Source organism: Fusarium phalaenopsidis (genome assembly GCF_050370095.1).
Source record: "Fusarium phalaenopsidis strain FUZ10S chromosome Unknown contig_32286, whole genome shotgun sequence".
Taxonomy (NCBI): Eukaryota; Fungi; Ascomycota; class Sordariomycetes; order Hypocreales; family Nectriaceae; genus Fusarium; species Fusarium phalaenopsidis.
In genome coordinates this window covers 1,403,427-1,424,129 of record NW_028145413.1, presented here as the reverse complement: position 1 = coordinate 1,424,129, position 20,703 = coordinate 1,403,427, and the positions used below count along the sequence as shown (strand labels likewise).

General features: G+C 54.4%; 3 protein-coding genes across 3 annotated transcripts; 1 reads left to right on the top strand and 2 right to left on the bottom strand.

Annotated features, from left to right (window-relative positions):
* Positions 1-4,357: 4,357 nt before the first annotated feature.
* On the bottom strand, positions 4,358-5,136 carry LRP88_02766 (ras family-domain-containing protein; the record flags this gene model as incomplete). The annotated part of the gene is made up of 2 exons (XM_083239406.1): positions 4,358-4,957; positions 5,032-5,136. 2 exons carry the CDS (start codon positions 5,134-5,136, stop codon positions 4,358-4,360), a joined length of 705 nt encoding a protein of 234 aa, XP_083104536.1.
* A 6,883-nt stretch (positions 5,137-12,019) lies between these two features.
* On the bottom strand, positions 12,020-12,823 carry LRP88_02765 (HAD-like domain-containing protein; the record flags this gene model as incomplete). Its single annotated transcript, XM_083239405.1, has 1 exon — positions 12,020-12,823. One exon carries the CDS (start codon positions 12,821-12,823, stop codon positions 12,020-12,022), a length of 804 nt encoding a protein of 267 aa, XP_083104535.1.
* Positions 12,824-13,542: 719 nt separating this feature from the next.
* Positions 13,543-14,860, top strand: LRP88_02764 (uncharacterized protein; the record flags this gene model as incomplete). Its single annotated transcript, XM_083239404.1, has 3 exons — positions 13,543-13,915; positions 13,965-14,713; positions 14,768-14,860. The coding sequence occupies 3 exons, from the start codon at positions 13,543-13,545 to the stop codon at positions 14,858-14,860; spliced, it is 1,215 nt and encodes a 404-aa protein (XP_083104534.1).
* Positions 14,861-20,703: the final 5,843 nt, after the last annotated feature.

Genomic DNA, 20,703 nt, shown 5'->3' with positions numbered 1-20,703 from the left:
ATGGAGGTCTCTATGTGTCTATTGAATAGAGATGATCTATCACGTACATACTCTCTTGTTGACATGAATGATTTGCCTGCGTGCGTATGTGTCTGTGTGCCTGTTGTGTTGAGCATGTGAGCATGACATTGTGAGAAGTCTTGTTATTCAGCAGTGAAGGTTCGATAGTGGTGGTCGTTGCCATGTCTCAGCCTGGAGACTTGGTCTTGACTCGAGGACACTTGATGAGGAGGCAGCCATTCAAGATGACGAGCCGTCTCTGGCAAAGTTTACCATCGCTTGACTGCCTTTCGTCCTACTGCGGCCGCTGACAATGCGTCATGAGATTGTGACGAAGCCATCGCCAGTTTTCAGCCGCTACCCAAGACTAGGCCGATAGCATCACTAGGCCGACATGATCGGTCAATGACATTCAAGTTCCCCGACGGACATGATTCGCGTCTCGGGAGTTGAAAAAAAGAGGCTTACGGTTGTTGTCAAGCGTCGTCTGGTAAAAACAAGGCAATGGAATGGAATGCCGTTGACCGTCAGGAAAAGAAGAAAGCTTCTTGGATGATGGTGAAACGAGCTAGAAGAGGTTGGCTCTTCTCCCTTCTGGTCGTGGCGAAACGTTGGCTTCTAGTCGGTCGTCTCGACATGTTCTGCCACTTTCTTTGAGGGTGTGCGTGAATCTCGTGATGATGAATGGCAACGTTGGCCGTGAAGTCTCTAGACAAAGCCATTCTTAGCTGCTAGTCAAGCCATTGCCTGTCTTCTTAGCACCTCTGACATGCATTCAATAGATTGGACATGTCCCGTCACGACTCCCCTCAGCCGATCCAACGCTAGTCTCGATGTCCGGGGAGAAAGAGGAGGGGGTATGGTAGGGGCGGTTGTGTTTAGCGCTACCGTCCAAGAGGGCTTTTATTGATCGGGGAAGAAAGAGGCTTTTGACTTTATCCGCAACTACAAACAGTGAGAACCCCAACATTGCCTTTTTCCTGCAGGGCTGATTTTTTCGAAAATTGTTGACAAGTAGAAAAATCTGACGTTGGAAGGAAGGGCTTGGTAATGCAGGTGATGACCCTTTGGGAGATTCTGTCATGTCGTTCAACTCTTACGTGTAAGGGCCCTAATCACTCTCTAGTTAGTATCCGTATCTGTCCGTAACCTAGATGCCCTTTTTGTTTGTCTTGTTCCAGGGTTCATTGTATCCATTCTCTAGGTACCCCGGTTCCGGGACCCAATCTCCCCTGTTCCCCGAGTTTCCCTGGCTTCTTCTATCATAAAAAAGTTTCTCTCTTCTGTTGCCCCTGATTACCTTCCCCCTTTGGTGCATTTCCGCCATTCTACCGGAATGAGGGGACACACAAGCATATGGTTGTATGTACCATGGAGATGGGAAAAACGTTCCATGTCCTCGGAGGGAGAGAGTCCCATTGTCCGCAAGTCCGCCGCAAGGGGTAGGCCCAAGCGCTCCTTGGTCCCGTGTGCTAGCCTCCGATCAGCACACCGTCCGCCGGCCGGACCTCCTCCGGTGTTGACGCCGTCTCGGGGAGTATGTAGTAATTGGTAGCGCGCATGAGGGGAGGGAAAACTTGTTCTCGGGTCTTGTCCTATCCGAAGAACGAAAAACTAAGGCAAGCAAGTAGGAAGAGCTATACTACGTAGTAGAAAAAGTGTCCTCTTTTCTTACTTTCCACGCCAGCCAGGGGGGAGACAGCAGGAGTGGAGAGGGAACCCTACTCTCCTCGCGCGATGCTACCGAAAGGCTGGTCTTGATGGACTCTTGTTCAACGGCGCGGTCTTCGGAGTTTGAGCCGGTAGCATCGGCATCGGATGCTTCTGTGTTAGTGAACGAAGCTAGAAGCGGTGGAAGCGTCTACACTATGTAGGTATCTAGGACGATCTGCAAGACACACACGCAACGAAAAAAAAAAAAAAAAAAAAAAAGCCGCATCAATGAGAGGGAGAGGGGACGTTGTCATCGCTCTTGTTTCCATTCGTAGCAAAGGCCCGGCCGGCACTTTATGAGCCTGTCATGTTGAAGCATTTCCCCCCAAAGGACCGGGCAATAATGAATGACATCTTTTAGTCTTGTTTTGACAGCTTTTCATTAGATCTAATTGCTCACGTTACGTTACGGACACCAATGTCCATTATGGCTTGCTGTCCCGAAACGTCTCTCTACTCTGCCCGTTTTGCCATGTTTCCCTCTCGACCCTGCATCTCCCAAGGCAAAGCGCCACCATCTGCAACCCCCAAATCGTGTCGATGTACTCCTCCTGTGTGCGTGTACGTGCGTCGTCACAACATGAGTACTTTGAGGAGAAAACAAAAAGACAAGAGCCCACCCCCCTTGGCGCCATCTCGAGAGAGTGAGTGTGTGAGAGGGATCATGGTTTAACAGGTAGGTAGGCCCTTGCGTGGGGGGAACAAGAAAAAAAAGGTTCACAACATTTTGGAAAAAAGGTGTGGAAGGAAATCAACAGATAGCAAAACTTGACCGTGTTTGTATCAAGTACACGCATCTTATCCCATCGGGGAACCTTTGTGGCAGCCCACACAGACACCAGTAGATTAGTTACTGTAGAGCCAACCTCTGCCTTTTTTTTTTTTCTTCTCTCTCTCCCGCGTACGTAGCCTATCCCCCACCAACACAAGAGACATCCCGTCCCCATGGCATGGCATGGATGGATGGTGTCAAGAGAACCCCCACCTCTGATGGACCGACGCCCATGAGATTTGGGTTGGATTCGACAGCCCTGCCTTTGCCATGCCATGTCTTTGGTATCCAGAGCCACTGCCACTGTCACTGTCACTGTCACTCCTTCAGGGAAGCACTTCGTGATATGATACATGCTAGACAGCCTCAGACACGAGCTTCAGCTCATTGCGCATGACATCAGCTGGGGGGAAACTGTTTCGAAATCGTCATCAGAAACAACACGCACGCGGCTGCGCCCATCCATCTACCTCTAGTGGTTATGGATCGCATGTCTCCCCCAGCTTTGCCTGCTCCGTGCGCCGCACACAGGGATCGATCGACTGCGACAACATGCAACGCGACGCCTGCTCGTCAAAGTGTCAAAAGTGCGCCCATGTAAATACAATACACCCAAATGTAAATGAGGCTAGACCTCGATTCATTCACTCATTCATTCTATCCATCTATGGATGGATCCGTGGATGGGGCCGTCCGCTAACCAAGGGTCCCTCCATCCCATCCCATGGATCCCCATCGCTAATGACACAACTCCAACTTCCCAATACAGGGGATCATCCCAAAATCTCGGTGCTTTTCAGGTCATCTTCATTTCATCTTGCTCTTGTATGGCGAGCCGTCATTTAGATACATCGGCCCAGCTGCCCACGCCCTCCCACGCCGTCCAGCTCCATCTCGTCACCCCTGCTCTTCTCTGCATCGCTTGCTGCCAGATCCAGCCGCCATGGCCAGCTAAGCCACCCCATCCTCCCCTAGATGTGAGCATGGACAAGCCAAGATTATGCATTCTGCTACCCGCCGTTCGCACTTCGCTTGTCCTGTTCCAGAACCGTCTGTCCCTGCCCGCCGAGGGGCACCCGTCTTTCCATGGGGGCAAGGCTTGAAACACGTCAAGTCAAACCCAGCCATCATGGACATTCGAGTTGCTCAACCTCGACCAACTAGTCCCTCGTATCCCCTCCCCAATCGAGTCATGCCAGAGCGAAACGCCGTCGTCTTGTCCCTCCCTGCCAGGGTCCGTCCAAGAGTCGGCTGCCAAACAGGAGACCGCTGACAAGGTAGACCACAAACGTCCAGCCGAGACTGAGAGTTGAAACTCGAGAAACCCCACGGCATAGATAGACAGATAGCGAACCAAAACAGGGTAGCTTTCCAGAAACTACGTCGTCATACACGACTGTGAAGAACCCCACGATTGACAGACAATAACGCCTCCCAGGTCTTGGTCGTAAATTTTGGAAATAAGAATAGTATAAATGTCAATAGATAACCTAGCGCCCCAAGAATATGCCTCTTTTTGTTCGTACGCCATTCGCCGGTGCGGAACTGCTTCTGCTTTCGTTCGTCGTTCGATGCTGCGTCGTCATGCCGCCCTCGTCGTTGGGCATATGGCCATCTAAAATTGCAGGAAAAGAATAAAGTCCGTCTCTCCGTGCCTCCCGCTGTGTCTCGCCAATCATCTCCAAGTCGGCGGGCATATCCCGTCGTGGGTGAGGGGTCGCGCCATTGCCGACCCCTCATCCGCGGTTGTCGTCGCCGGCTTCTCATCGCCGGCCCCCTTTGCTTTCTGGTTGTCTTCATTTTTTTACTGTCGTCTTATTTCCCTCCTCTTGATTGGCGGAAGCATTCCTCTTACAGTGCGGGCGTGGTCGCTCATAACACAATGCACTTGGACTTGCTTCGCTCGTTCTTCCTTCGGTGTCTATCGTCGCGATCACCGCCTCTCGCGTCGCCGTTGCCTGTTCGCGTTCGGCCACTGGACCTTTCTGAGGGTCGTGAAGATTGTTGCCGCTGTCGACGTAGGATCCTAACTACGTCGTAGAAGGCCTTCTCGACATTGATGCAGTTCTTGGCCGAGGCCTCGACAAACTCACAGCCTAGCTCGCGTGCGAGGGCGTGACCTTCTTGCGTTGAAACTTCTCGCTCGGTGACTCGGTCGCTCTTGTTGCCGACGAGCATGATAGGCACGGGCAACTGGGGGTTGGCGGCAGAGATAGGTGAGCCGGGGTACGACGGCGACGAGGCGCACGACTCCTTGACTCGTTGAATCTGGTGATGAAATCGCTTAATGCGGGTGAAGGATGAGCGTGAAGAGATGCTGTAGACTAGGACAAATCCTTCGCCGTCACGGATCCATTGGTCTCGTAGCGCCGTGTACTCTTCCTGTCCGGCAGTATCGAGCACTTCGAGCATGCACGGCTGGCCGTCAATGACGACTTGCTTTCGGTATGAATCTTCGATCGTCGGGTCGTACTATAACAGGGGGTCAACTTCAAGGTCCCATGCACTGGGTGCGAGCAAGCACAGGCAGGTAGATGAAAACTCACAGTCTCGACAAAGTGTTGCAAACATAGCTGGATGGTGAGAGCCGTCTTTCCCACGCCACCATCTCCCAATACCACCAGCTTGTACAGCACCATTCGGCCGGCCATGATGACGGCGACGGCGAAGAAATCGACGAGGGGGAAGAGAAGTCGATGCGAGAGGGAAGAGGAGACTCAAGGGGTAGAAGGGTCCAGGCGAGGGAGGACCGAGGAGAGGAGAGGAGAGGAGAGGAGAAGAGGAGGAGGGTGGGAGAAAGGAGGGTGTGGTCGGTGATGAGGCTCTCGAGGTTATGGATCGAGGGTGGTTGGAGTTGGTGAGGTCGTCGTCACGAGCGGAGGAGAGGCGAAGACGAGGGACGACGGGAGGAGGGGGTGGCTTGATGGAGCAAAAAGAGCTGTGACCCAGCAATTGCAGCTGCGGCGGCGGCAAGGCAGAGGCAGAGAGCGGAGGCGGAGGCGAGGCGACTGGAGGCAAGGCACAAGGCAGCGCGAGGCGGCAAGCAAGCAAGCAATCCAGAAGCAAGCAAGCAAGCAAGCGATGAGTGGATGCCAAACGGGTGAGCGAGCGCCAGTGGCGAACAAGCAGGAACAGATTTAGCAAGGTGAGGTAAGAGTAGCAAGGCAAGGCAAGGTAGGTATGGAGGTAGTGAGTGTATAACGCAGGTAGCAGTGTCCAAGAAAAGAGACAGAGGACTGGACAAGACCAAGACAAGAGGGCAGCTCAAGTTTAGATGGATGTTTGGTCTAGGCGTCGACGTGGAGCTGGCGCTGGAGGCGAAGTTGGGAAAGACGGCCGGGTGGAGAACTTTTTTTTCTGGTGCTTGCTTGGTGCTTGGTGCTTGTGCTTGTGCTTTGCTGAGGTGCTTGGTGCTTAGTACATCCGTCCCTACCTTGGGTTGCGTGCACGCGCTGGTACCTCCATACCTGATGCTGGGAGGCCCATGGCATCCATCCAGCAGGCATGGATCCATGGATGGCATGGAGCCCATCCACGCCCGCGGGCGGGGCGCCAGGTTTTACCAAGTACCTGGGTTGAAGGTACCCATGCAGCACGGGGACGCAGCAGCGGTACTCGCCAGCCCGGGTCCAGAGGGGCTAGAGGACTTCCGGGGTCACTTTAGGGGGGGCACCAGCAGCAGACAAGCCACCTCACCTCGCAGAGGGCCTAGTACCTTGTGTGGGCGATTTACCTGCCCCAGAGGTACCCTCAGTCGGTTGGGCATTGGCCAGAGGGGAATGCAAGAGCACACCACTCCCGTCCGTCGAGGGCGGCCAGCCCAGGACCGAGATACCTCGAGATAGAGTGACGGACGGGGACTCACGGACGGGGACCCTGAGGTGGGATGGAGCAGAGGAATTAGGGGGTTGAAGGGGGACATGGCAAACCTCCACTGAGAGGGGGGGACAACACCCAAGAGGAATCAAATCACCTCGACGTCGCAGCAGCAAACAGTAGCAGGTACTCGGTAGACCTGGATAGGATATCGGCTCGGTGGGCGAGCCCGAAGAATGGGAGCGAGCGAGGGTGCGAGGCCTTTGGAGGCTTCTGATAGGCGAGGGATGAAGCCGGAAGGGTGAAGCGGCGGCGGACGACGTGCACCCCCTGGTCACCAAAGCCGCTGCTGGGCGACTCCCACTCCTCTTCACCTTGAGGATTGTGTCCCCTTGTTTGGTGGATAAGCAAGCAAGCATCTGGTCTGGAGCATTGGTACTCGAGCGGTGCTGCGTGGGAGAAATGCTCGTGCCTGGATTATGGAGAGCGTTGCTTGCTGAGCCTTGTCCTGCACAGATGGGCGGTTGAATCTCGACCCAAGAGCGCTCATGGCATCCATCTCCAACAAGCAATGCGTCTTGCATGAGAAGCTGCTCGCTCATCCCTGACGGCGCGGGCAGGGCATGGCATTTAGCTGGGCTTGTCTTCCTCAACAAGCCTCAGAACCGTCCGTCGGCAAGTACCCGGGAGCCCGGGTCACGGCTCGGTTGCGGTGCACCGTCGCGGCGCGCGGGCGACTCGACCGGCGATAGGATAGATACTTGGCGTCGTCGGTCTTGATCCGTACTCTGTACAGTAGGAGTCGAGGGAATTGGAACATTGCCCGCGCTACGGCGGCGCTGGGCTGTGAGGTAACTGAAGAACCATCCTGACTGGGTCAAAGACGTGCCTTAGTGGTTGGGGTGGGGTCATTTGGGGACATGTTGTTGCTGTCGCAATTCTTGTCACGTCTTTTTCTCGATTCTGGGATTTCTTGATGGGATTGGATCTTTGTGAGGGGTTAGTACAATTGCAATCCGATACACGGAGCAGGCTGTGCCGTGGATATCGAAAGTGGCCAATGTCAATCGAGTTATTGTGAGTGAAGAAAAGAAAGAAGAAGTAAAAAATCTTCACGGGACTTTTTTCTTTTCTTCTTCTTTGTTGCTACGTCCGAGGTTGCGTTTTTTCCCCTTCTTTCCTTTTTCCACCCTAAAATTTTGCTTCTTTCCCCTACTGCAGCAACCTGGTGGTTGCAGCTTGCAGCAAGCACGCAGGAAGGGCCAGGTGGTCGCAGGACTGGTGAGTGGTGTGGTGTGGTTGTGTATGTACCTGGGCTTCGTCAACTAGAACAGGTTCCAGTCCCTGCAAAGTCCTTGCGAGGTACTGCGACACCTTGCCGGCAGATGCTTACACTGCGCCTGGTGCTGAGATACCGCAACTTCACCTGCAGGTTACCTCGCAATATTTTAGCACGATGCCCGAGGGGACAGGGTCCTGGTCTCCCCGGGAAGTCCAGTCCTAGGGGGGAATAGCGAGGTTTGGGGAGGAGCAGCCCTGGAGAAGGGGTGGTGGCCTGTGCTGAGGCAGCTCTGGGTGACCCGTTGGATGGACCTGGAAGCTGCCCTGCCCTGCTGTCTCGGGCTGTACACCGACCAGGGGAGCTTTTTGGAACTGGAGGGGGTTGTTTGGCGATGTTTACACACTCGACTCCACGCAAGACGACGCTGTTGCTGCTGCTGCTCCTGCATGGTGGAAATATCTTCCATGCCTGGCGTAATTGTCGGTCAACAACCTTGGCGGGCCAGACATATTGCTGAGCCCATTCATGAGCTCATGAGCTGCAGCAAATGCAACAACTGCATGGAAGATCGCACAATGGTGAAGAAGGGAAGGGAAGGGCACATGAAAAATCTTTTCACGGCCGGCCACGAATCGATGGATGCAAAAGAAGCGACGAGCAACAAATCACGGATCCCAGCAGTTCCAGAGCCGCGCTTGTCGGCTCCAGCGACCGGCATTGGCGGGTCGTCCAGGTTGGATCCCCCTTCGGGTTCTTTCAAAGCAATCCCGCCCAGACAAGGGAAGGGAATGAATGATGGCTCCAGTCTGGTCTCCATCTCCAACAAGCAAGCTCTAATGCCCAAGCTGTGTCGTGCTGTGGTCTCTGCTGATGGGCGGTCCTCCACTCTGGGGAATTTTTGTCCCTGTCGATGTTGATCTTGCTCCTCTCCGTCCCTCTCATGCCGGCTTCTGAGAGCTCTCCACCAAAAAATCCGAGGTTGGAGAGAGGCTGGAACGTTGGGCACCAGCCGAACCCGGCCTGAGGGGCGGGCAAAGAAAAAGGCTTGTCCCGTTTTAATGACACGGCGCAACCCCAAAGATGGAGCCATGGATCGCTGTCGACGACGCCGCCGCCTCCTTCCCCTTCCCTTCCCTCGGTCCTGGTCTCGCCCGGCGGATGAGGGTGAGTTTGAGGGCCAGCATCAAGATGCTTCGGCGTTGAGCGTCCCATTCCAATTCGGTCGACCGAGTCAGCTGGGCCCGGTTTGGCCAAAGAGGACGCACAGGATGGCCTCCGTGATATAGTTGCTTGGTCTCTATGGACGAAACGGCTTCCCGGGGGTCGATTTCAAGATAATGACAGTTGAATCGTGACTGCATGGTTGGATCCCTGACCAGGGCCCTCCCTGGAGGGGGCTCTGGCCTCTCTCCAAGGTGGCGCAAAAAGGAGGCTTTTCACTTTCACGATCCCCACAGGGCACGCACAACCACACGACGGGGGGCGCTGTGCTGCACTGCACTGCAAATGAGGAAGCCCGGTTTACTTGATACCCTCTGCTTGGCACCATCTTCCAAGTCAGTCCACCGCATAATATTCCGAAAAAACGACTGCCTAGCAGAGCTATCCCATGTCGTACGCTACATGGGGCGCCGCCTTGCCCGTCTCGGTAGGGACCCTGCTTTTCTTTGCTGTCTCTCCCTGAAGCTCGCCCCGACCTCTGGCTCTGCCCCGAAACAAGATGGAGACGGCCGGGACGCTCCAGACAGACAGCCGCCCGGCCACGAGTCGTTGTGCGACATTCTGGGAGGTGGCTGTGCTGTAATGGGGTCGGGCACCATCCGTCACTCCGGCGAGCGGGTTGGATACACAGAGTCAGTCGGATAGAGACTCGACAACGGGAGACCCTCACAGGCACGCACCGCACCGCACGGGTGCTGTTGCTCCGTGCTTCACCCGCATACCCGCCCGCGGGCATCTATCTGGTCTCGTCACTCCAGTCGTGTGCCCATGCTCGTCGGCCGGCGACCCAGACCTTGACCCTGCCGTGCGCCTGCACAGCGGCTGGCACCGCCAGGGGCTGGTGAGCCTCAGGATCCTCGGGGTGCATCATAGCTCTCGTGCTAGCTAGCTGACTTGTCTTGGACCTGCCTGTTTGCCATGCTCTAGGGATTGGGTCATGAAAGAATTGCCCGTGCTGTTGGTGGCCAATCCCCGCAGACACGTAAGAGTCGAGCAACCCGATAGCCTCATGGAGCAAGATCAGAAGAGGGTTCCAGGCATAATCCCAGCATTGGATCAAACCGTCATGCGAACCGTCCCCTCGACGTAACCCCGAACGCGTTTGTCTCGACTGCTTGGATCTTGTCGTGTCTGACACCCCGCAGTGACATCAATGAGCCAGTGAGTTGTACAGACACACGTGCCAGGTACATCTCGGCCAGGTATCTTGTTCTTGAAGTCCCCTTTTCCACGAGCTGGATATTTCCATCCGTCGTTTGGTGACACCTGTTGGCCGGGTCGGGTATATTTGGGATTGGATTCGATGCAGGTCCAGCCGGGCCAGCGGCCCCATTTTACCCCACACCAAAACGTCAACGTCCAAACCTACTAACTCACAGTACATAGGTACAACCTCCAAAGTTGACGACCAACCGGTTTTGCACATGGATGGGGAAAAAAAAAGTCTCCGGGACAGCGCAGAATAGCATGATGCTGATTATGCGGGAATATTCCTTCGTTCTTGCCTGATGTCATTCACCCATCCTTAGGGCATCTCATCCAGCTTCCCCATTCTTCTGTTTAACTCCTGTCTTCTCTTCAGCTATCGGAGCTTAATGGAGCTACCAAGGTCCTTAACACGCACCCCGGCCTTATAGGACCGATTGACATCCCATCCATGGATCCTCCTCCGTCCCTCCAACGGGCACGCTCTGCCTGTCCAAGTTAGATACAATATCATGGTCTAACCACGTCATGAAAAGCTTCCCAAGCCTAAATCAACCATGAAGGGAGTTGCTTCTCGGTCGTATCCTCGGTCCGCGGCGCGCGACCATGGGGTAATCTTGACGTCTTTTTCCCCAGACTTTTTCCCTCCCCCCCTCTACAGCGGATGTAGTCGGCTCATTGGTTGGTTTTCAAGACCTCATTAAAGACTTCGGGTGTTTGTGGGATCAGAAGCCGTCTTTCGGCCCTAGATGCCTCTTGAACCGGCCACTGCGCTCCTTTCAAACACCCGGCATCCCAGACTGGCGGATGTGCTATCCGGCGAGCCCGGTCAGTTGGGCCTCTGGGATTTTGTCTGGGGTTCCCAGGTTTTGGCCAGCCTTTTTGCGGGGGAACGAACGAGATGGGTTGCTGTTGGGCATATGCATGTCCTTCTTCCTACGGGCCTACGGCTGATTCGTGCCATGACGCCGCTGGCAACTTGTACTTTACAGGCAGCTGGTTTCTTCCAGTCGTGAGATTAGCGGGCTGTTGGCGCAGAGTCGAACAAGAGGCTTTGTATTTTCAACAGTCAGAGAAATAGAATCCAATGTCGCGTGAGCATTACGTTAAAGACAGGCTTAAGTTGTTAGTCTGGCACGGACACACTTTGTTGACCACTTGGTTCCGTGGTTAGCCTGACATTCAACGGCTTCCGTGCTTGTCGGTCTCTTCAGGTACACACACTCTTTCTCTCTCTTCCATGTCCTCCCACAGATGGGATATCTTAAATTGCCTCACCCACAGCGTGCCATTCCCAACGGCTGCATCTAGAGTCGCATACTCCACACCCTCTTCACTTGGTCCGGGGAAAGGCCATGGCTTTCTTCGATGGCCTTTGAGCGAGGCCGAGTCTTGTTCCTTCCCCTCCCACCTGCCAATGCAACCCATGGCTTTTCCAGACGGCAGGCTAGTGTGCTTCTGGGTCCGGGGGATTGTGTGTCTGCCTTGTTGAAGATCCTTATGGACTTCATGTCACTTGAGTTGCAAGCCTTCGGGCCGGTGCGCTCGAGGTCACATCTCTGATGCATCGCCCGCATCGGCTTTGTGGCCGAGCCAGCAACCCTTGACACTTTCACAAGTGATTATGGGGTTCGTTGGCGGTGGCACATGTCATTGCTAGTCTTGTTGGTGTTGTGAGCAGATGCATCTGGTGGTGTATACGGCAAGACTATCTTGAACCACACACACAATGTCTTTGATGGCCTCAGAAAACGACAAGGAGAAAAGACAAAACAATCCATTCGGCCGAGCCACGCCGAGAGGCTTGGAAGCATTCGACTAATATCTTACTTGCTGCACGAGAAGAAGCTCCGACGCACAATATACGCCTGGTCTATCAACTAAGGCACTCGCTCACCAACTCGCATACAGCCACAGTTTACCAATCATGTAGGTACCAGCCTGGGCATTGGGGACCCCCCTGTTCGACTATCTTTCTCTGCCGCTTCTTGTCCTGGACAACACACATCTCAGGCTAGCTCCTTGAGCCCACGGGCAAGGGTCAGGAAGCCCTCCTCCTCCTCCGTGATCCAGAGGTCGACCCAGTCCTTGGCTTGCTGATACCTCTCGTCGTCCTTGGCCCATGCCTCCTCCTGCGGACGCTCCACGTATACCGTCCTCAAGCCACATGCCCTCGCACCGGCGAGGTCGTTGAGGTGGGTCGCCACCATGGCGACCTCGTGCGGCTCGACGCCCAGTTCCCGCGCCGCGCCGAGGTAGACGGCTGGGTCTGGCTTGTACGCCTTGAAGTTTTCGGCTGAGAGGAACCCGTGGAAGCCCAGGTTTCCAAAGTCGTTGAGGTCTCTGAGCAGGGCGAGGTTGCCGTTGGAGAGCGTACTGGTCTTGTATGTCTTGCCTAGCTCTCGGAGTCCGTCCGATGAGTCGGGCCACGGTGTCAAGCGATGCCAGACGAGGCTGAGGGATTCGATCTCGGAGGGGCTGAATAGGCCAGTCAGGTTCCAGCTCTTGAGAAGGGTAACGAGGCTGTCGTGGTGATGCTGGTCGATGCTCTTCCACGAGTCCTTCTTCTGGTCGTAGCCAAGTGTGAACTTGCTGTAGGAGTTTCGCCACTCCTGAGCAAAGCGGCCCCAGTCGTCTTCTTTCAGTTCTTCCAGACGGGACTTGAGAGGCCGAGGTAGGTCGGAGGATAGCTTGCGATAGGCTCTCAAGGTGAGTTCCTCGGTGACGGATGAACGCCAGTCGACGACAGTGCCGAAGACGTCAAAGGTGAGGGCTTTCACCTTGCTAAGTGGTGAGATGGCTCCCGGTGACATTGTTATTAGTATGTTTGGTTAGGGGTTTCTTTTCGATGTGTTTCTTATGGGGGGTATGTTGCTCTTCGGTTCTTGGCCGATGATGATTGCGCAATGAAGTAGGAAGTTCAACATGCGTCACATGATGCTCTACGCCCTTCTAATGACGATGTTACATGGACTTGAGGCAGAGACGACCTCGGCTATGGACAGAGAAGAGGAGATCTATCGGACAGTCTCCGAATGATTACTGATCAGCAAACAATATGTTTGTTGGGTTGAGGCGATCGTGGATGAGGTCTTTGTCGATTATCAATCACCTTGTTTCGGGTGTTTGTGTCTAGGGTAGTCGAGTTGTACCAATTCCGGTGTGTGATGACAAAGCCACACACAATTGACTTTATCCCAGCCTTTCACTCGGGTTCAGCTGAAAATTTCATGGTGTATTTTTGAATATGAAGATAATTTCGCCGTGTTGACAAGGTAATCGACTCGCTTGAAATGGGCGTAGAGGCTTACTGTGTACCCAGTCTCGTCATATCGGATAACGGCAACTCGTTCCTTGCTTAGCGGCGTATAAGCCAAAACATCAGAGCATTTGTTGTCGCCCCCCGGAACCTTCGCTTTGACATTGTCTTCCAGGCTACGTCCATTGAATACCTAGAAAAGAGGACATGCCCCAAGACTCACCCTCATCCAGTCCTTCAGCATTACTCCCAACTCACAGGCATCTCGTCACCATGAAACGGCCACGGGACCACTTCATTGGGCGTCACTATGACGCAGAGCATAGCACCGGGCCTTTCAAGTTCCTGAATCCCACGAAACGGTACATGGTGGCAGGTAAGAGGCAGGTTACTGCGCCTGAGGTTGAAAGAGACCAACTACCACCGAGTGGTCGAGTTCCCAAGGTTGCCTATGTTTGGAGGAGTCGAGACAACAGAAAGGGACGACATGCGCTGGTCGTCGATGTCGATCCTCACAAACACGAAAAGACCAAGAGCCCGAAGCCGACGAATACAGTAAACCGGACCATGAGAGGGATTGCAAAGATGTTTTTGAGATATCCGATCTGGGATGTGTCCTATGATGTCGCCGTCATCTTTACCATAGGTATGAGCCAACCCTGACATTTGATAGCCGGATATCTAAACAGGTAAAGGTTCTATCATCTGGGTCGTTAACGGGTTCTTCTCCTGGTTACCTGTACAAGACCCTTCGACAGAATTCCCCGGCGAGACAGGTTGGGCAGCCGGGCTGACAGCTCTCGTCGGAGCTACAGTCTTTGAGGTTGGCTCAGTACTTCTCATGCTCGAAGCCGTCAACGAGAACCGTTCAGACTGTTTTGGCTGGGCAGTCGAAGAGAGTGTAGATGGAGTCCTCCACCTCAAGACTGTCCACCAATGCAGGCACTCGCATGCTCAGAAGAGAACCTTTGTCGCTGGCAAGTCTATCAGCCAGCATCAAGTGGACGAGAGTTCGCCAGAAGATGGCCGTATGTGGTCTTGGTGGCCGACCTGGTACGAACTGAAGACGCACTACTTTCGAGAGATAGGCTTCCTCGCCTGCTCCTCACAAATGTTTGGTGCCACCGTATTCTGGATATCGGGCTTCACAGCACTACCGCCTATCCTCAACAACCTCTCCACGCCGGCTCTCAACGGCGTCTACTGGCTCCCGCAGGTCGTCGGCGGCACGGGCTTTATCGTCTCGAGCACACTCTTCATGCTCGAGGTCCAGCCTCGCTGGTACATCCCCGCGCCAGGCGTCCTCGGATGGCACATTGGGCTATGGAACTTGATAGGGGCTATCGGCTTCACGCTCTGCGGGGCGCTGGGTTTTGGCATGAGTCAGCCAGGTGTTGAGTATGCGTTGACATTGTCGACGTTTATAGGCTCATGGGCATTCTTGGTAAGTTTACCTACGCCGCTCTCCATGAAGGCATGGTCCGGCTAATGATCGCAGATCGGGAGTGCAGTACAGTGGTTTGAAAGTCTCAACAAGTATCCGATATGGGTAGACCACAAGGTCCGGCGCCTTGAGCGGCAATCTGACTGAGATGGCGCCCGCAAGACAAGTCCCCGGAGGAAACCCGAGTGGCAATTCCGTCTCAACTCTCGTTTTTGAAGATGCAACTCGCTCCGCCGTGGACGCTAGGCCCGTGGCCGCAGGTCAGGTCGCATACTGCATCACCACGAGGCGGAAGCAGAAGGCGGCCGGCACTTTTCCCCCGTAAGCGCCGACATGATGCAGAGGACGGGCATCGAGGATGATGGTCTGATACACCGCCTATCGAAGGATGCCTCCGCGGCCCTTGGAAGGACCCTCTCAAAGACGTGATTGGTTGAGGTGTCAGTTATGGACAAAGCACGACTCGGAGGATCTGCCCCTGATCTTCTTGCCTCAGTTACTTGCTGGCAAAGAAAAACATCATTCCGCCATGTGCGCTCGCCACTTGCAAGAGGCCTGCCGGCAATGTCAGGGTGGCTGACTGTGGGACTGAGATCGACTTTGCATACATACACACGCATTGACAGTTGTGAGCTAGCTGGCCGCCGCATGTCGCCGTTTTCGTGTGGAGCATCGCAGAAGCAAGAACCTCGATGCTCGCCTGTGCCCGGGCGGGTCAATTCTCAGGTGGCTTGGTCAAACTTTGCTTGTTCAACGACTTGAAGTGAGGCGAGGGATACAGGTGCGGCTGGTCGTATGGCAACACTATGGCATGTTGTTCCGAACGGACTCTGTCCGACCCCAACGACTTCGAGTTGCCTTATTGAGTTGTATGCTCAAGTTTTGGCATTGTAGTTAAGAATTGTTCATGGGTTGCAGTGGAGAGTTAAGGGATGTGATTTGGCCCCTGAGTCAACGCTGTCTAGTCGACATGAGAATAACCATCATAGTCAAGATGGGCATTTGGAATTGAGCATACATGGAACCCCAGAAGCACTCGATTCCCACTCGCCCTGCATCAGCTATCATGCTGTTCCAGTGTCGGTGGGTTAACACACCATTGACGCAGGAGAACGGTCAACGCCGCCTGATGTTGGCATCTTGGTTGTTGAGAGCCCACAAGCGACAAAGTAAATAATACTCCGCAGTACCCCATCCAGCCTTTGCTTTTTCTCTCCAGAAACATCAAAGCTAAGCCCGAGTGTCCGTACACTTCTCGATACGTATCATCAACGATGCAAGGGATATGTGGACCAAGATAACTCCGTTGTATATGCAGCTCGTAAGGAGTCAAGCACATCGTTTCTACCACATGACCATCCCGAGCAGCAAACAAGAGCCGGAGAAATAAGCACGAGGCTCCCTGGAGCCGGGGGAGCCGGATAGGGTGACGAAATCCTTCTTGGGTAGCTCGAAACGCACCTTTCCCATCTTTGCTTTTTCTACAACGTAACTTGGATGTTTCACATACTTGTGAAATTAATAGGGTTGGACTTGTTGCAGGGGTCAACTAACTCGACATGACAGGTCATTCGACAGCTGAGTGACGGACTTATCCCTTCCGACCTCTCGGAAACGTCCCAACAAGTGATGATGAAAGCAGCTGACGTTTGTGAGAAACACAGTGGGGCATCATGTTTAAGAGAAACAAGCAAGTCGAAACAAGGCTAGGTGTGGGTTGTCTTCAGCCAACATCGAAACTCTCCTTTTCTGAGCCGTGGTCACAAATGCCGAGCAGGGAACTAATGGTCGATTGGGAAAGAATCCGTGATCCGTCAATGAAGCCACACGTTTCATGTGGCAATGAGGACAAGCATTGGGCATTAGCATCGAGCATGGGCCATGAGGCGACGCGAAGACATGAACCACTCCAGCGGCGCCGAAGAACCCTTCGGCTAGTGCAGTACTCGTCCGAGAAGGGAACGGAGTGGGAAGTTCGGGTGAATCTCTCAGGCGTTGGCAGGTCACATCGTGTATTTCCAACGAGAAGGAAGCGAAGGACGCGAAGGACGCCGAAATCCATGTCGACAGCCGGACCAAGTGGAGCTCGTAAAGTAGCAAACAAGGCGGGCAAAGTAGACCCGAGGCCCGTCATCACAAGAGTCGCTTCTGGCGGTTGGCTTTTGCTACCTTGGCTAGGATTGCGTTATGGATCCTGAGCCAACTGCTGAGAATTGCTTCTTGGTCGAGGTCAACACGGGCCGCGCTTCGACTAGTGAGCATAATGGGGCTGGTTTTGATGAAGGTGGTTCTTCAGAGAAGCGGGAGCAAGGCAATCAACCAGGGCTAATTTCCAACTGCGTGTTTGGGGCGTTATCCATACGATGAATTGTGCCCTGTTTGCAATTAGAATCAGACGCTGGCGAAGGAGGGGGAAGATCTTGGTTTGTGCTCCTAAGAAGCGCACGTATCTGTTCCCGACCCCGACCGTCACGGGTGGCTTGCTTTGGTGAGGAAGACGCGGCTGAGAGAGGCAGGGTAAGCCAGATCACCGATAATGCATAGGGGATGGCGATAAGGCGCGGGGAGAAGACGTTCGGCAGTTTTTCCATGGCTGATCTTTGCCGTCATGGGGTTCGCTTGTTTCTCAGGCGTCAATCACTTCGTCAGTCGACAACTCTTGACGCCCGAATGATACGAGGCACGAGATGACGAGGGGTCAAGACCCCAAGCCTGGAACAGAGAGGTCAGTGATATCGATGCGGCATGCATATGTCTTGCATCATCAGAACTCATTTTCTTGGGGATAAGGAGACTCGCTCGCGAGTGCCATGAGTGCTCAAGGCATAATCCTGGTTGAGCAATCTTGCTCTGAGAGGGCTGACAATCAAACTGAATCCATTCCAAGTGGAGCATCAGCAAGGGCTCGAGCAGCGGCCATCTGGGGTACAGCTCCGGTCATGGACTTATGTACGGGTGCAGGATGTGCCATTGCCGTGCATTCGCTCGTGTCCATGGGCCATATTTTGGCCAGGGTGTAGGCGAGCATCTCTGCGTGCCGAGCCCCCTCGGAGTGGTCTTGACAACATCTGTGATAAAGTGGTTGTTATTAAGAGCCGCGCAACGTCTCTTATGAACGAGGACTTGTGAGTATTCAGGAGCCACGCAATGGGGTAACATTGCTGTTGCAACTCCTCGGTGTCGCCGGCCTCGGTTGAGGTGCCCTGGTTGACGTTGACGGTGACTTTGAACCCTGGCCTTGTCTTCGCCTTGCCGGCAACTACCGCCAGCTTTTTGACAGCTTCGCCTGCTGAGGAGGAACCGAGACATGGACGATCCGTCAACGTACACAGTAGCATCCCCGAGATCAGAGGCTTCTGTAGCCATTCTACCACCCCTGGGGCGAGAGTGGTACGTGCATTGCTTGCTCAGAGGTATAGGAAGGACCAAGTCCCAGCCTGTTGGACCTGTCGCCGGCTCTGCCAAGCGTCTCCGGAAGCTTCCCAGCCGTGTCGATGCCTGGAATACCCCGTGCCTCGTACGTAGCCAGGAGCCACTTCTGGGCCATTTCGTACTCTCGCTGCTTGCCACAAGATCAGTGAGCCGGTGCATTTCCAACTTCTGTCAATATTGCAGTGGTCGGCATATGTCACGCCATGGCCTGAGTGGAAAAACCGTTGTAGGATGGCAAAGCAAGAGGGCGGAGAAGCAGGGAACTCCCATGTTGTGAGCGGCATGTGTCTGTCGTATCTGACGATGGTGATTCCTCCCGCACATCGACAGCTCCAACTCCAACGTGACCCTTTGGGGATGGGCTCTCAAGTCCAGGTCTGGGATACGATGTCCGCAAGGAGAGGATCATCGAGAGGAAATTGCAGCTCCTAAAAGAGCACGAAAATCCTGGACCTCCTATTCGATCACTCGAAGTGAGGCCAGGACCATCCCAGGAACCATCCAGGGCCGATATTGCGGCGCTACAGGGGGTCCTGGAAGCTGCATTAGCTTTCCCGGGGAGGGCTCTTTAGCTTGGCTAGCGAGTGGGTGCGGTACGTAGAGAGGTTGCCCAGGGCTCCAGCTCGGTCGTTGATGGGCATGAGGTCGTCACCGAGAAACAAGCTGATAAAGTTGTTGACGGATGATTCCTGGATGAATGTAGGAGGTTCCTGCTTGTTCTCCGGGCCCTTACCGTCTGCCTCAGGCATCACATCGCACCCACGTCGGGTGATTGGGAAGGTTACAGTGCACCTCACTTCCATTTCTGGGCGGCCACTAAATTAACGTTGTTTCAACATCCACCTTCTTCTGCATCTCTTCAACTTGAGCACAATCATCAACAAATCACTTTTTTCTCTCTTTTCGCGGTGTCTGCGGGGCTCATTCCCGAGAGCCAGGATGTCGAGAGGGAATTGAATTGCAGCCAACTGCAGACCCTGGCCTGCCCCATCACTTTCACATTCGACTAGTCAAGATGAGTTTCCTTTTGGTTGGCCGGCTAGGCCAGGCCCAGCTAGACCCCTCGGGCGAGTCGAATCCAGAGAGGTGCCGACTGGGCGAAGGAGAAGAGGAAAGGAATGGTCCCAAGTCGCCGACGAGGATGGAAACAAGACAAGCCAATCCGGAGCTGGCATCAGGCTTATGGAGAGCCGTTGGCTGGCTGGCATTGCTCTTCTCTCGGCCGCTCTTGAGCCGTGTGTTTGGGTTGGGGTATGAGACACCTTCACATCCAACCATCAGCCTCTCGTCTCTGCGAATATCAGACAGCCGTCCCCCTTTCGACACGCCTCACCCGGCCGGCCCTGACTCCTGCTATTCATTACCGCAGACAGAGCATCCCATCTCCGCGACCGCCACCCTCCATCTTCCATCGTCAGCCAAGTGAGCAAGCCTCGTCGACCCTTAATCAAAGAAAGCCAGGCCCGTCTTCTCGGGCCTCCGGCCTCGCTCCACCTCCCGTCGCCTAACACTCCCGCCTTTCCCCTTTCCGCTCCAAATCCACAAGCCCCCCATGCCATTATCGTAACCCCATGTTGGGTCGTCTCCTCAGCCGCGAGAGCACTGCCGGTACGTACCTTGGGCGAGCTTGCTCGCCGCTGTCAACTGAGCTCTCACCTGCAAGGCTTTGCCTTCTTCACTCTAGACCCTGGCGTGGTTGAGGCCCTCAGGTGAACGCCTCACGACCAGGTGTATACTTAACAGGGTTCTGGTCTTCTGCGCCCGCGTGTGCTCCGATCACTTTTTGGCACCTGAGGGACACACCCGCGTCACTGTCCTTGGACCCTCGAGATTCTTGTCTTGATTGTCTTGTCCTTCAGACGACTCTTCTCCTCCTTTTCCTGCTTTCGCGCTCGCCTCTCCTTGTCTTGATTGTTTCGCTTTGGCCCTGGATTGGTGCTTTTGCCGGTGCTGGTGCTGGCTTTTGATGCTCGTCCGGCTCTCCCGCTTTGCGCTCGTCTACCCCACGACATCCATCTAGCTAACTGCCCTTCGTTTGCTTTCCCTCATCGTCCATCCAGTCCAGTCAACTCCTCCACTCGAGGTCATGACACTCCGCTCTTGGTAATTGCGAGAGTGAGCGACGAGGTTGGACTATTGACGCTATTGCTTTGTGTTTCTCATTGTACGTTCAGCCGGGCCGTCCCGTGGACCGTGATTCCACCGGTCCCATCCCTCTTCTTTTTGTTGGCCATGTCTTTGCGTCCTCCTGTTACGATCCTCACGATCTTCCCGCGCGTCCTTCGACTCGATCCATTCATTCGCCTCGAGGCTTGATTAGCTGACTGGTTCCTGGCTGCAGCTTGCGAATTGTTCTTGCGTGTTCTATAACGACTTGGTGGACGGCCACATCCAGCTTTGCTTCAGTTCCGACTCCTATAAGCTCCATTCAATTCCCGTACACGACCACCTCCACAACTCAGCTTGCCACCACGCATTGGCCTTGTCTTCGCCCCTCCGATCGACGGGAGCCTTTCCACGACCAAATCGTCTGTCGCATTAACTTGGCACGGGGCCTA